The sequence below is a fragment of the Argiope bruennichi genome, chromosome 1, assembly GCF_947563725.1.
Source record: "Argiope bruennichi chromosome 1, qqArgBrue1.1, whole genome shotgun sequence".
NCBI lineage: Eukaryota > Metazoa > Arthropoda > Arachnida > Araneae > Araneidae > Argiope > Argiope bruennichi.
In genome coordinates this window covers 53,192,525-53,209,212 of record NC_079151.1, presented here as the reverse complement: position 1 = coordinate 53,209,212, position 16,688 = coordinate 53,192,525, and the positions used below count along the sequence as shown (strand labels likewise).

At 30.0% G+C, this 16,688-nt stretch overlaps 2 protein-coding genes across 2 annotated transcripts in view; both read left to right on the top strand.

The window, feature by feature from the left end:
* LOC129956710 (nose resistant to fluoxetine protein 6-like) overlaps positions 1–13,163 on the top strand; it is a 30,098-nt gene extending 16,935 nt beyond the window's left edge. Inside the window, exons 10-14 of the mRNA XM_056068661.1 lie at positions 1,271–1,417; positions 4,133–4,253; positions 7,738–7,912; positions 10,313–10,479; positions 12,924–13,163. Coding sequence (XP_055924636.1) covers positions 1,271–1,417; positions 4,133–4,253; positions 7,738–7,912; positions 10,313–10,479; positions 12,924–13,049 — 736 coding nt within the window. The 3' untranslated portion in view covers positions 13,050–13,163. The remainder of the gene's footprint in view (positions 1–1,270; positions 1,418–4,132; positions 4,254–7,737; positions 7,913–10,312; positions 10,480–12,923) is intronic.
* A 2,203-nt stretch (positions 13,164–15,366) lies between these two features.
* The window catches only part of LOC129956641 (nose resistant to fluoxetine protein 6-like), a 31,637-nt gene continuing 30,315 nt past the window's right edge, over positions 15,367–16,688 (top strand). Inside the window, exon 1 of the mRNA XM_056068596.1 lies at positions 15,367–15,558. The gene's annotated coding sequence lies outside the window, so the exon portion shown is untranslated. The remainder of the gene's footprint in view (positions 15,559–16,688) is intronic.

Sequence of the window (16,688 nt, the reverse complement as noted above, 5' to 3'; positions counted from 1 at the left end):
ATTTAAGAAACATTTGAAATAACTCGAAAATTCGTAGGCATTCAGTAAATGATGAAACTACTAAACCGTCTGAGATTCAAAAATAGTTGAATACACTTCTCAACAACACAGATGGATAGAAATTGTTTTTGAGTAAAATCTTTTATAAAAGATTCTGGGGAATGTGTTTTGTTTAATGACAATAGGATGGAACGAAAAACTGTATAAAAGAGATATTTCTTTTTTTTCGTGCGTTTTTCATCTGTTATTTAAAGGGTTGGGGTGTATGAAATGCCCGAATAAGTTTGCTCAGTAAATCACTCACTGAATATTTTTTCTGCCAATCCATTATAAGTATAAGTCATGATTTTCATATTTTTTTCGCCAGATTTTACAATGACGTATACAAATACCAATAAAATGAAACTAAACGTTTTGTAAAATTTAGGCTAACTTCGTCACTCCTAAGAATCTGTATCCTCAAGACGTATATATAACATGGCGCATTTTGTGATTTTTATTATAAAAAAGAAAACCGAAAAAACATTTTAAAAATGTTTTTTTATGACCGACAGAAGTAAAATCTTGAAACTATTTGTACTTCTAGTCACTAGATCATATAAAAATTTTCATTTTTCTAAGTCGTTTGAAATGTGAATAATGGCATTCGCTTATAAGCAAATATATAAATGAGTATGTAGAGAATCAATTCATGATCGGACTTCATTTAAACACAAGAAATTTAATGACAAAATACACAACTATAATTTTAATCACGAAAATTGTATAAATTTTTTTTATCTATTTAGCTTATTGAATATTTGAGTTACTATGCATACAAATCGACAGACTAACAAATATAATTTCTGAACTGGTTTTTTTAGCTCCTAAAATCTCCATTTCTCAATGACGATTTTTTTTGTCATAACAATGTATTATATTTGCATACTAGAAAATAAAAGCGCACAAATTTGACTTAGCATACCTCTTGTTTGCTTAATAATGAAGTATCTGAAAGAAAAAAATAATAGTATGTTAAGTTATGGTGATAAAAATTCAAGTTACAGATTTTTTTCAGAACACAAAAAATCTGCAGGGTAGAGCGATAATAATGAGTCATGTTATATTAAATCTTCATATGAATCTAAAATATATACAAGGGTTTGGATTAGCAATAATACTTTAACATCCAAGTTTTTAAATATAGCTTGTAAGTTTCTGTTTATGAAGCAGAATGACTGTTTTTAGTTTATTCATTTTTTTTTTTTTTTTATCTCGTTTTACATTTTAGATGGCCAAGATTTGGACACGTCTTGTCAGTCGTCACCATCTGCATTTCATGTTATGCAACTTTTATTATAACCAAAAAGCATAATATATTTGCGACTTTTCCCAAAATTACAAACGAAACGAATGCTATTGAAGAAATAAATAAGCGGTAAGTCATTTAAGATTTAAAAATAATGCCAGTGGGGAGGATTTATCAAAATTTATTATTTATTTTTTCTTCACAAATCAGTTTTGAACAATAAAATCGCACTTCAATGTTTCTATACATTCGGTTTCTAAAAAGTGAGATTGCAATGTTGAAAAATGTGGGAAACCTTGCTCCATATGCAATTAACCGATTACACTGATTCTTACTTTACATTCATAATAATTTCATGAGGCAAAATGGAACTTTAATTTTTTTTCGATTTAAACAAATTTATGTTAAAATCAAAATGAAATGAAAAGACAAATTACAAAAAAATTTATGTGTAACTTACTGTAACTCCATTTTTGTATATTTGTCACAGCAATCCGTTTTCAATTTCCCTAAAAGATATAAACCAAACAGCGTAATCAACATAATCGGGTTGATTAACCTTTAACGAGATTGAAACTGCTAATTTAGTTCATATTAATTCAGCAAATTACGGAAACGCTGGTTTAAAAATAATTCCTTAGAAATTTCAGGGGAAATACTCCGATTGAATAAAGGAAAATTTTGCATAATTTAAAGATCTCGTAAAAATCTATCAGTCAGATATTTTAAAGTTTGTTCCGCTCACTCTCTATAAGAAATTATCTGGACGTGTGATGCTAAATCGAATCAAAGTTTTGGAACATCACCAATTTAAGGTTTATAAATTGAAGCATCCGAGAAGCTCAATATTCAGTTTAAGCATGACAGGTACATCTCAAAATAATTTTGAATTCCATTCGTTAGTATTTTGAAGAAGCACAGACTATGAAAAACCAGCAAATTCATTTTTAAGACATTTATTTCTTTTATGTCTAGAAGAATTCCAAACATAAAATGTCTCGATGTAACTAATTTTTAGAATGGTTTATTGAGTTGCTCGTACCATTTATGCAGTAAAAAGCAGATTGAAAGCCGAATTTGGACCTCTTATTTTTCAGACAACTACTTACAGTTTTACAAAAGTGGTCGGAAGAGCACATTATATTTCATTTTAGATACCGAAAGTACATAAAGTGGGTTTCTGTTTATAATTGAATGTTAATGAAGCAATTTTTGTTAACATATCGAATATTAATATTATAATTTTTTTGTTATAGCATGCCTTTACTTGAAAAGGAAATAAATATTTTTGTTAATCATTCGTTATTCTAAAAATCAGATGGTAGACTCATTTGTACAAGATTTAATCAATATTTCAATTTGTGAAAATTCCTAAACTTTTTTCTATCACAGATTTACCACATAATAACAAAAGGGAAATAGCTGCTACCTTGGTTATAATAACAAAATTTTTTTTGTCATTTTTGAATGAAATTTAGTTAGCAAAATAGTTTATACAGATGCAAATTTTTATTTGAAATTAAAAACAAATTTTTTTTAAAGTTTCATACTTATATACTACTAGCCGCCTTTGGCGACCAGCCGGTTCGCCAATCTTAATGTTCGTTAAAATTTTAATAATTAAATATTTTATGCAATTCCAATTTTAATAGATTCTTCAGCAAAATATTTTAAAACTTCAAATTTTGATAGCCATATAATTCACTCATAATATTATAAAGGCCTTCAGTCATAACGTGATATATATCTCTCTAATTTGCTGTTACCCCTCGTAGAAATTATGCTTTAAATTAAAGTGGAAATGATTAATCTGCAATTAATATAATAATATTTTTTACTGAAACAAAGCATTTTTTTAATAATATGATTACTGATAATAGAGTCACTGAGCGTTTAAACTTTATGGGCACAAAAGAATATCTTTCTTAATTTATGTAATATCACAAGAATTTGTCAAAAAAATTTCTCAGATTCATCATGAACAGATCGATTAATTAACAATGTTTGATTTTAAATGCATGAAACACTAAGAAAATAAAATGAATCGTTTAAAATAATCGGTCTAAAACAGATTTAAAAAAAAAACTACTTAAAAAACGATGTACTTAAAACTATAAGCATATACAAAAAATATAAAACTAAAATAAATACAATTTACTTACAAAAGCATGCAACTAATCTAAAAATAATTTAAATCGTCCGTTGATAGTGGTTGTCATGACAACAATCAGAACAATGCGCATGCGTGAATTTTCTTCGCCAGTTAGGTAACGCAAATGCGTGAATTTTTCTACGCCAGTTGGGGTAACGCTATGCAGATTATACATTTTTAATTTCCTTTATTCTGTGTTATTTTAATTCAAAAGTACTTCAGAATGAATCTGAAACTTGGATTAATTAACAATGTTTAATTTTAAATGCATCAAACATTAAGAAAATAAACAGAATCGTTTGAAATAATCCGCCGAAAAACGTTAACCCTAGCCTCATTACTGTTGGGAGAAAAAAAACTGAAGCCTTACTCATTTGGCGGTGGGGAAAATGGAAGATTATTTTGGCGGAAAATTTGGCGATGGGGAAAATGGAAGATTTTTTTGGCGGAAAAGTTAGTTTTTAATTAATAATTAAAATTTCAAAAAAAGGGAACCCAGGTGCACATTCCCGACCTCTAAGGTATACATGTACCAAATTTGATAGCTGTATGTCAAATGACCTGGCCTGTAGAGCGCCAACACACACACACACACACACACATTGAGTTTTATTATAAGTATAGATATAGATATGCACAGACCGGATAGGAAATTTCCAATTTCAATACAGATTTCATATATTTTTTTTCAGGATGTGGCAGTTCGGTGATGAATTGTATATGAAACCTTACATCAAATTAACACCATATTTAGTTGGAATGCTACTTGGATATAATTTACACAACAGAAATCTTTCCAAAAAGGACAGCTGGGTAATTAAACATTTCTCCTTTTACTTTTGTTGATTATTCAAAATAATTTTCTATTGTAAAAAACTTATAGTTTCGTATTTTATGATTTAATGACTGTCTGCCTTTCGCGACTGGATTATTAGCATTTGTTTATTCATAAGTAAATGCTTATATTTAAATTCAGTAAAAAACTAGTTATATTTAAATTCAATAAAATCCCTTAGACGTTATTTCACGTCCAGAAATTCTTCAAATTCTCGGACATTAAAACAATATTATCGCAATAATCTTAAATTTGATCTGTTCATTGTGTACATGAATTTTCTGAATGGAAACTAGTCCCATGACATCACAGTGCTGTTAAAAATGTATTTGTCCTGTTTATTTATCTTCGAAGTTACTGATATTATTAGAAAATGCACAAATTCTCTATTTATTCATCTTCAAACTATACAGATATTAAACATTTTTGTGCCATTTTCTTCCTTAGCTTGCAACAATGTAAGAAAATTCAACCATTAAATATTTGATGAAAAAATGAAAGCTATTTGAATCTCAGAAAATCTATTAAGAAAATGAATATAAAAATAATTTAAAAATCGGCAAAATGTATGAGCAATTTGAGCGAAGAAATGGAATGATCCAAGCTTATGGGATACTCTTCAAGTGTGCAATTTTATTTAAGAATCCAGTAGTGTATGTGGAAGGAGGAAGAAAGCTGCGGCATCACAATCCCTCCCATCGTACGATAAATAGGATGGCCATCTTTTATATGCTATATCAGAATATTGCTATTGAATTCAAAAAATAATCTCCCATTACGGCTCAACACCTTTTATACAAGGTACACCTCGTCTATAAAATGAACGACAAAATTGCTGACTCGATTCCACAAAAATCTGTACTCTAAAAAATTGCTGTACGCAGTAACATGCGGGAACCTACTTTCTTATCCCGTATTTTCTCGTCCACATGCTCATAGTAGAAAATAATATAGCGTAACCTCAGAGGAGCTACCCCCTCTCTGCAGTAGCCTCCGGTAAACTAAATGAGGCGCATTGCTCATGCTAGTGCTCTAGCGGGAATGAAGGCTGAATACCTAATGGATAGCTGGCCATTGTACTACCCTTCCGTTGAACGTACGTCCTATCACCGGTTTGGATGTAACCAACTCTATATCACTACCTTATACTCCAGGATAGCGATAATCAACCAATATACTTAAGGCATCTCATATCCATTTTGGGGGTATACTGATGGACAAGGAGTAGAGTGCGTTACATGATAGGTGCAATGAAATTTACCAGAGAATTGGAATTTTACATGATTGACTATTATTAGTTAGGAATCAAGTTTAGTACCTGAAATAACTTTAAACTTTCATATGCGCTGATGTTTTGAAATTTCATTCTTTATTCTGGTCTGTTCATTCTTTATAACTGTCACATAGACTGCAACTTTTCTCTCTCGGAAACTGATATTTTAAAGAATTCTGGTAACCCCGATTAATCCCTTAAGAAATTTTAAAATCACACAGTGGCAGATTTAGACATTTTGTGATCTTAGGCAGCACACATTATGAGGCCACTAATTTAATAAATTGACACTTTCATTTCTTGTTTTAGCAATTTTTTAACATAATCAAGATATTATATTATTTTAGATTAATTTTTATTTCAGTAATATTAGCTTACCAATCTCCATGCTTTCATACTTTTTTTAAAAAATTTATTACTCATCGTTTTTGGTGATCAGCTAGTTTACCGGCTTTACGAAGATTTAAAATTAAATCTTTTATGCTTACTTGTTCTTAATATATTTTTCAGCAAAACATTTGAAGAACAAATTTTAATAGGTATGTAATTCATATTATTTTCAAAAGGGCTAGATAATTATATTCATTATGCTATGAGAGTCTCTACCGTTATTCCATCAAAGATTTGAACTTTAATTTTAAATGGCAAATGAATATACTTTGACTAATCTATTAGTATATGAGCTGTATTAAAGCTTGTTTAAAAATATATATATATAAGGATACAAAAACAGATCTATTCATCTTTGAAGTTTTGCGTATTGTGTTGAAAACATTTCATGATTTACGCAATATGCCGGATGATAATTATTGAAATTTCACTGATTTAATAGAATATTCTGTGTACAACAATAATAACCTAATTTACAAGCTAAAAGAGCAACCATAGGAAAAAATGGGTGACCTTTAAGGATTTATTGTTATACACATTTTTAAAATTTGATTATAATTGCAATTTCCATCGTGAGTTTTGCATACTCTATGGATCATATCATGACTATAATCATGATCAAGAACAATATATAAGCAAATACTGCGTTGATTGATTGAATTAGAAAATCTGGGACATTTAGCAACAAAGGCAACCATCCTCTAATGCTAGAGTGTCAAAGTTAATACATATCAAAATACTTCAGTGAACGAAGAAACATTAGAAGAAAGCGTTTATGCAAAACAGTTTCTTGGATCAGAAATTTCTTGAAGATTGAAAGAGAATTTGTTCCAAAGGTATGTTCTTTGAGTTAAATAATTCAAATAGTACAAATAGTGAGAAAATGTTCAATGTCATTTTCTTGGTTACAGGAGAGACATTGGAAATTGTTAAAAAGTCCGAATTTATTTAGTAGAGTTGGGGTGAGGATCATCCTGATAATTAAGCTTTCTGTTATCACATCTTCTGTTCAATTTTTAAACTATGAGGTGAAGGAAAGAATAGATTGAATATCGTCTAGAATTTCTTGGTACTTGCTATTTCGATTCATTTGATGCACATTTTGAAGCGAGTATTTTTGGATAATAAAAGAGGAAATGTTTACCAGCAATCCACTCAAAGTATGGGTACGACGCCGTGGCTGTTTTTGCGACCTAATCCGCATTTTCATTCCAAGTAATGTTTGAATGCTAATGGATTGCCACGCACGGCCAACACATGGGAATTTTGGCAGTCCATGATAGAAGCAAGAAGCAAACAGAGCGACAACAGCTTCTCATGGGGAGCTCCCTCGCTTACCGTCGAGGGATAGAACGATAAACGGAATTGATAACAGTGAAGGGGAGAGAAATCTGGGAAGGAGGAAAGACCCCTGGGAACTTCGGGATTGGGACACCCGTACCCCCTGAAGAATATGGGCCTCCTGAGGGGAATACTGTGTTTATAATATTATAATAATTAAGTTAACGGAGTTACGCTTACAGGGGTATTGCAATTACACATAACAAGGTGTTATTATTATCTGAATATTTTTCTATTCGCCGAATTTAATTGTAAAATCATTTTAATGCACTTTCTTGCAGCCTCCTTCAATTCAGCGGCCTAAATATAGGTTTAGGAACCTTATTTCATAAGATGCTACATAATTGTCAGTCAAGTTATTTAAAAACTTAGATGTAATTTAATCTATAATATGGGTTTTGTTTTCCATTCTTCTAGTTTAAATTAATTGGTATTAAATATCTTTTTTTCATCTACAGTTGACATTGTCATTTGGATGGATTATGTTTGCTTTCCTGTTGTGGATCTGCTTTTTCGCCTTCGATGGACGAGATGAATCTCTTTGGGAAACTGCTGTCTATAATGGTGTTAAAACTCTTTTATTTTCTTTAGCGTTTTCTTGGCTTATTTTCGTTTTCACTACGCAGCAAGGAGGTAAGTGACATTCAAAATTTTCTGCTTTCTTGAAAATTTTAATAATAAGCATTGATTAGAATTTTGTGAGCAATTTTTAAGCAATTTGAAGTTATACAATAAAACAGGAGACGTAAGAAAGCACTGGCTAAATAATTTATAAAATTAATGCCACCTCTGCTTCCTTTTGATATGTTTTCCTTTTATCGTTTTACAATGCAATATAATAGATCCGATATATGAATTTATATTAATACGGCTGTCTATAATGGTATTAGGAATATTTTTTCCTGTTGCTTTTCATGGTTTATTTTTTTAATAAGAAGGTTAACTTCTTTCAAGTTTTCCTCTTCTTGTTTTCCAAGAAATTTTAATAATAAGATATCATTAGGTTATTGGCCACAATCTGTGTTGAGAGGCTAAAAATTAGAGACAACATCTTATAACGATTTTAGTCCTCTTTTAGCTCTGATCATAAGCAATATTCTTTTTTGACATCGATTCAACAAGTTGTTGATACCAATGCTAAGGAATGTTGGCCCATGATGATATAATTGTTGCTTTCACTTGTGTCAAATGAGCAGTGGTGTTTCCAAGCTTAGAGCTGATATTTCGATTTTGAGCCACAAATGCTTCATAAGATAGTGGTCAGGTGATTTAGTTTCCCATCGAAGCAGATTAAACTTTGATTGATGTTATCAAAACACTTTATGACTCATTTAGCATTGTGACAAAACGCACTGGCCAGCTGAAAATGACTATTTCTGTAAAGAAACAATAGAGCTATACAATTCGCGTCATCCACTATGATACGATATGCTGTTCAGAGTTTTCTCCACAGATATCAAGGAACCCAATGAATTTTAGGAAAACATTCCACGCTCGTAATTTCATTATCAGCAGCCTGAAATACTGCCATTTGGCAGGAAAGTTCTATTAATTCGTGTTGTTGGCGCCATGTGTTGATCCAGCCAATTGTATAATGGACCAGAAAGCGAGATGTATCGAACATAGAATCCAAATATCAAGTGACCAATTTCGGCTCTTCTGGTTCCACCACAGATTTCTTTTCTCGTCTTTTAATATTACCAAAAGAGTTTTTGATGATTTCGTACTGCTAAAAAAGGCCATCCTTTACCAAGTCCGTCCGTCTTGTGCGTTGAGATATGCTTTATGATGCACTTGAATATTGCTTCAATCTGTAGTGTTGCTACCCCTCTGTTCTTTTGAACTATGAGTGTTACTTGCCTTTCACTTCCTTCCTTCACCAAGTTTTTTTTCAATCAAAATAAATCTTAAGACTTGAAGTTTTTTTTTTTTTTTTTTTGTAACTACTAATATTGGAACACCTAACATACTATTGAGAAAGAATATCCTAAAAGAGTCATCATTTTAGAAATGCAGCAGTAGCTCTTCGTGCGCATACAATCACCTATCGTTCAATGTCATTTCCATGTTTCGTCTTGCCCATTATGACATTAATTTCCTTGATAATTATGCTAAGAATTCCTATATAAGATTCCTTAAGAATATTACGTCATTCAACGTCATTGTTTGTTTGGTTGACTTTTCAGTAAGGGATGTCTCTATTGTTTCGGGTACTCAGTAAATAAGGAATTCAAAATTTTAAAATGAAATAAATTCGTTAGTCATTTGTTAATAATTAATCTGAAATGCTTGCCAGATGCTAATAGAACATCTGCAGGTGTTATCTGCATTTAGGTATCCTTTCTTTCTTGCTTGTTTCACAATCCAATATAATTAATACGGTATATTTGATATTGAATACAAATGGCAAATTTTTTTCATTCCTTAAAATGTTTCAATAGTTATTGATATACATTTTTTTTATTTACTATTTCTATCAAAATGTTATACAAAAATAATAAGTTTAAAACTATTTGCTTTGGAAATAGTTTATTTTGATTTTTAATAATTGGCAATTAAATCTAAAAAACTGAAATAGTTAACTAATTTTTAACTATTTTTATTACATGTTTTTCACTTTCTTCTCTTATTTATTACTTCACCATTCATACATTTCTTACAGATCAAAAATTTAAAAACTTTCAACTTCGTTTTTTTTTAAAGCACACTTTACGTTCTATACAAGTTGTTTTTACATAAGTATAAAAGTTATATGGATTAAGAACATTCATTACCTAAACAAAAGGAACAGAGAAATATATTGTGTTATGATCTTATACAAATCTTCCAATTTTTAAAACTATATATGATTGTTGAAATCTCCAACAATTTTAAAGCAAGCACTTTTAATGGTATATGCCAGAATATATGTGTTGATTTTTTCATTATGTATTAATATATAGTTTCTTTTAAAATTAAAAGATTCTTATTTCATTAATTTGTAAAATTTTACAAATAAAAAAGCAGTTAAAAAAAAGTGGTGTTTTTTTTCAGGATCTTTCGGCAAATTTTTTTCACGACCGATTTTTAAGCCCATTTCTCGACTATCTTTCAGTGCCTACCTCACACAAATTATAGTGTTTGAATGGAATTTTTTAAGTTATGAAGTATTTGTGAGTGAATCTCTCTTTTACGAAAGCATTTTTTCCGACTTGTCCTGGGTTTGTATAAATTTGTTCAATAATATAATTGACATTCATATGTGTTCCATTTTAAAATAATAAAATCATTAGAATAAATTTTAAGTAATAATATTAAGTTTTGAATCAATATGAAAAATGCAAGATGAGCACTAAAAGATGCCTTGTTTAAATAGTTATAACTTTAATTTCAAAAGCACTACTAAAACGTTCATACTAATTGCAATAAAGCAAAGTGCATGGTAAGGTATATGGAAGGCCTCTGAGAGGCAAGTCGGATCACAGGTCAAAATAATGGTGAACAGCCCTCCCCCCTCCCTCTATACTAATATCTCCATTCTTGTCCTTTCCAACCCTCTCTTTATTTCAAAGAAATATTGAATGTTTGTTTTTATGTTTGACAAACGTATTATTCTAAGAAATATTGCCTTACAATTAATGTCATTAATTTGATGGAAAAGGCGATTCTCTCATGCACCTAGAGATTTAAAAAAAAATTATATATGAGAGAAAAAATTTAAATAAACTGTCTTTCTTGGAATTTTATAGAATATCAGATACAGTTTGTGATATTTTTATCAACTAAAAGTGGATAAATATATTTTTGGCTTAAAATTTACGAAATGGTCTTGCAAATTCTGTCGCACAATTTTCTATTTCTCAATAAGAACAGTCTTTAGCACTTTATTTTCGTAGGAGGTCTTGGCCAAGTATTCTCTAATTTTTCTGCATTCCATACCCGGTCAATTGAATTCAGATCGAATGATCATTCTGACCATTCGACACGATTCATTTCCTGCTGCATAAAGCAGCCTCCCACAAGACGAGTTCTTTGAAATGGAGTGTCAATTCTCATTAAATCGAACGCCGGGTATCCAAACATATGGTATAAACAAAAGCCGGCAAGAATCTATTCTTTGAATCCTCTACCCATCAAATTATCATTCTGGAAGATATGCAGGTATTTACATCCAATCTGTATTTACTTGTGCTCAAAGTATCAGTTTATAATTCTGATTTTTAAAAATTTAAGAGTGTCTCTCATATCGCGTTAACTAGGCACAAACTGAATCTTGAGTCGTCCGTAGATAGTAAATTCATGTCATTTTAAGTTATTTCCAAATATGATGCTCACTTTATATTTCTTACAATTTAGGGATTTCTGTGATTGTTTGATTCTTATGATGAAGGTTGTTTAATTCGTGCAGTTTGTATCAACATTCGAGGGATGTCTAAAACGTATTCGGACAAGAAAAATACATTACTTATGTGAAGAAATCGGAATCGTAATCCCCTTCAAAGTAGGCTCCTTGCGCCTTCACATACTTAGCCCACCGATCCTTCCACTGAAGAAAAAACTCCTGGAAACTTCTTTTGGACTAGTGTTCATCTCTGTTGTCACGTTCTGCATTATTTCTTTTCTACTTTCAAAACGCGGTACATTCAACGGCACCTTCAATTTCGGAAATAACCAGAAGTCGCAAGGAGCCATATCTGGAGAAAAGGGAGGTTGAGAGACGATTGGAAAATTACTGGTCCAAATTCGACTGTTTCACAGAGATAGTCAGGATCAGTCGTGACGAATGAATCGGAGCATTGTCATAATACAAATGCCAATTTTTCGTCGTCCAAAGATCTGATCTTTTACGCCGAACTGCATCGTCTAGTTGGCGGAGAACTTGTTGATATTACTCTTTTGTCACTGTTTTTCCTTCCGGTGCGTATTCATGATCGTCTTCACTGGCGGACATTTTTCAATAGGCTTAACCATTCATTCATTTGTGTTACCCCCATAGCATCGTCTCCAAATACTTGCTGAATCTTACGAATTGTTCCGCTTTGAGAATCACCAACATTTTGACAAAATTTGATGCTGTTTTTTTTGCTTAACTCGTTCAGTCATCTTCTTTTCTTTCTTCAGTTTTCTTCTTTTCTTTCTTCTCGTTCTTTTCTTTGACAGTGCATAGTGGTTCCGTTTTACCTTATGCCGGAAAATTCAAGGTCGGATACTTTTTAGACAGCGCTCGTATACCGCCCTTGAGATATGAAAAAAAAAATATCTTTGCTATTAAGTGTTTTTTTTTGTGTGTTTTTTTTATGTTCAGGTTCGAAAATTTATAATTATCGACTTCCGCTGACATGCAAAATTATATTCAGAATTCTTATGACTTGGCCTTAACGTTGTTTTGCCTAAAAATCTTTTTCTTTCATTGTTATTGATTCTACTCACGTATTTAGAAGATTTTAATTAGATTTTACTCTAAGTAAAAAAATAATATAACCTCTTAATTTTGTGGACTAATTATTTTGAGTTACCTGAATTTTGACTTAATTTTATTAATTGTTTAAAATAATTATGAATTTTCTTATTTATGCAAAATAAGAGCTATTTTTGCATTCATTTATATTTTTGTGTGGTATTATTTTTTGATAGTTAATAATGAAAACTGTTCCCCTTATTTCAGGCGCTACTTTTGGGGCGTATGTTTCTGTGGACATTAGTTACTGCATTTGCAGTGTCTTTGCTGTTCGAGTATCCTGTAATAAGATTATTGCATACGTACTTAGCTGGAAAGGAAAAAACGTCGTGATTTTCGCCTTGAAACTGGATTTACTATTGTTTCTTTTATTGACTACTTTAAGACATTGTACTTTTTTATATTGTGTAATAAATGTAAATATGAAAAATTTTCCAACTCAAAATTTTCTATTCCTGGGGAAGCACCAATTTTGGAAACCGTAAACAAAGTAACTATGAAAGAAAAAATTATTAATCATAGCAAACTAACCATGAATAAAGAAAGAACCTTGGAGTAAAAAAAAAACAGGTTTGGGAATAAATATAATTCTTTTGAATTTAAATCAAGCATATTTTTTACAATAACTAAAATATAATATAATTTAATAACATTTCATACTTTGTAATTTTTATAGATATTTAGTTATACTGTAAAAACATAAAAATTCCAGTGATATGTTCCGAAACTTAATCATGCTTTCTCGCAATAAATCAATGATAGAAATTTTAATTTCTCATTGGCAATTTCGCTAGTAACATTTGCCATTATTATTTTTTAGATATGATAAACTTCATGACTTTGTGACAATCTAGTGATCTAATCTCCGTTTATTTTACTGATCTCGTGCTTTTATCTTTTTTTCTTTCTTTCTTTCCTTTTCCCCACCTCTTTTAATCGACGAGAAGCCTAATGCTCTTCTTGAGTTATTATTACCCTGTATGCTAGTTTTTCAGTTATCTTATCTGTATGCTTCTAGTTATCCTACAACGACATGTCCTCACAAGTTGTGATGCTTGACAATTATGTTGCATAAGAAATGTTGTCCTGGGTTCTTTTCGGTCCTTGATTCGAGTTTATAGGCAGCTTTAAAGCCTACTCGAGCAATTTATTAAATTACCTTCTATTATTGTGTTATCATCAGCCCATTAGCTTTTTCCTACAGAAGAAATAATTTCTGTATTCAGTTTCAATGTTGTGCATATCTTATAATGAAATAAGACTAAATTTCAAATAGTTTTCTGTTAGCGTATAACAGGTAGAGTATTTGGAAGGTACATCTAGAATCCTACAAAATTATGTTGCCTTTTTTAAAAAATAGGTTCCATAAAACCTTCTAATAAAGAGAAATAATTTCTCAGTATCTGTGGTTGGTATTACGCCCATATTAAACAAATGGTAACTAGTTTAATTCTGTTACGTTATTATCACTATATTACTAATACAATTTCTTTTTAATGTTTAGCATTAAATTAAAAAATTATGCTAATTTTATGTAGAATAACCAATTTTTAAAAAAAATTACTTCATCTTAAATTTGTATAAAATTCAGCAATAAGTATTATTTATGTGGACTTGAAAAATACAAAAATTTTATCGAGATATATCAGCACATTTTTTTTTTAAATTTCAAATATTTGTCCAAAAATGATGGAACGATTTTTTTGGAATACTCTAACAGCTCTGCTAATTGACTACAGAATTGAGGGAGATATTATTTTACAACATTTTCCATACTCTTTCTTTTGGTGTGAAACCCTATGCAGATTGATATTCAAAACATTTTGTTAAAATATAAATAAAAGTTTAAATTTTTTTTTTCAAAAAAATTTTCAAATTTATTTCTTTGATATGTAGTAATGTTGTAAATTATCTGACAAAATATAAATTTGGGATGTAAGGTTTGTATTAAATTTTTTTAGCATAAAATCTGATTTTTCATCAGTAGCCTGTATTTCGTTTAATAATAAAAGAATATTAAGTAGGAAACTGCCGGAAAATGTAGTAATAATAATTTTGTAATGTAGTAGTAATAACCTAATAGTAGAATATTTGGGCTTTTTCTGAATAGATTTCATTCAAAATTTGATAGAAATACACAAATTTGGGTCTTAAGACCATATACCAGTTTTCATTTGTCTAGATCAACACGGTCTTGAATTAATTTTACAAACAGACAGACATAATTCCAGGTATGTATTTTTCGGGCCCAACAAAGACTAAAACATGAACTCTTCAAAGTCCCGAGTTCGAATTGTTTGACGATTTCAATACTTGCTCTTTGTATACTTTGTATTTGAGAAAATAAAATAGAAAATATTTTTTATACACGGAACAGATTTCAGTAATATAAACATTTACAATTTTTTTCGCTGCAGCTTTAATAGCTAGCTAACAAGTAGAAAGCTTTCTTTCATCTATATAAACCGAATTATTTACGGGATAAATGTCGGAGAAATCAGAATCACACAATTATAAAAATAAAGTATTGAGAACAATGGGAAAAGGATGATATTGATATTTTGAATACTTTTTTTCCTTCACGGCAATGATATGAGCTGTTGAAGTCCAAAGACTGATTGATAAGATGCATTTAAAATACTATGGTAATCCGATTCCTGAACTACGGCTTGTAATTTTACTCTCAGGCACTCATAATTTGAGGAATCTGGGAGCGTAACAGTTTCCTGTTGCATTTGAGCTTCTATATTTTGAATCGTACAATATCAATCTGATGGCATAGCGTGACTTTTTAATGAAAGGGTGTTTATACAGCAGATCAATTTTATTTGTCCGGAAAAAGGTAGATTTTTATATATTTTATTTTCTTTGTATTCCTAATTTGGCTTTTTACTAAAATCAGAAAAAAATTTCTCAAATAGAGGAATTTATTAAAATAAAATAATTTTTTAATTTAGTAAAATAAAAATGTTATTATTTTTTCAAGATTTTTCTATTGCTAAACTAAAACTGAATTATTACTACTTTCAGAAATGACAGGCATTTATTAAATTGAGACCATCTGATTTATAAATAATTGTTTTTTGCTCCAAAAATTATCTAGTTTGATATAAACTGTTTTTTACAATATTTTTGTGTTAAAAGTTTTAGGAATTTTTTTTCTCAGTTTGATTTTTTTCAACATAAAATCTCCAGCTAAATGCTAAAAGTCAAATACAATTTTTACAAATTATTAGAATTCTTTTTTGTTAACTGTCAAATATTTTCTTAATAAAATTAAGAATATAGATTTTAAAATTCAGATCAAATAAATAAATATTAAATAAAAAAATGAATGCATAAACTATTTTCCAAAAGACGAAAACAAAACAGAAAAGGAGTTTTAATCAGTATAATTTGTTAATTCTATTTTTAGACATTAATTCTACTTTTAGACATACTGTTGATAGCAATAGTAATGAATAACTTTCCCTTTCTTTGTTAACCTTTTTCGAGTAATGGAAATTTTTCATTTCTATACCAACAATCGTTTGAATACCTAAGCAATACACTTGTTGTATATTTAAGTAGTAATGGGACGTCAAGCGATATCAGGTGAAGAAAAAAATATACGAAGAAAGATCAAGCGGCAATCTACCAATTTGAAATGAAAAGCTGATTGTGCAATTGCTATGTTGAATTATTGAACAGAATGAGAAAAATCGATATAATATTTAGATATTTTTCATCGTAGGGCTTTCAGTTTTGAATTGGAAGTAGACCAATCAGTAAATGTATGCAAATCATATTTAAACATTGACATACATGATTCGAGGACAAATGGAGGTTGGAGAGCAAAAGCGAGTAGAGAGAATTCACCTTATTTCATATAAAATTTAACCTACATAAATACATCACGCATGCATGAGAAAAATGAGCTGTTTCTGACGTGTTGCCATCCTACTGTGATAAAAGCCCGAACGAAACGATTAA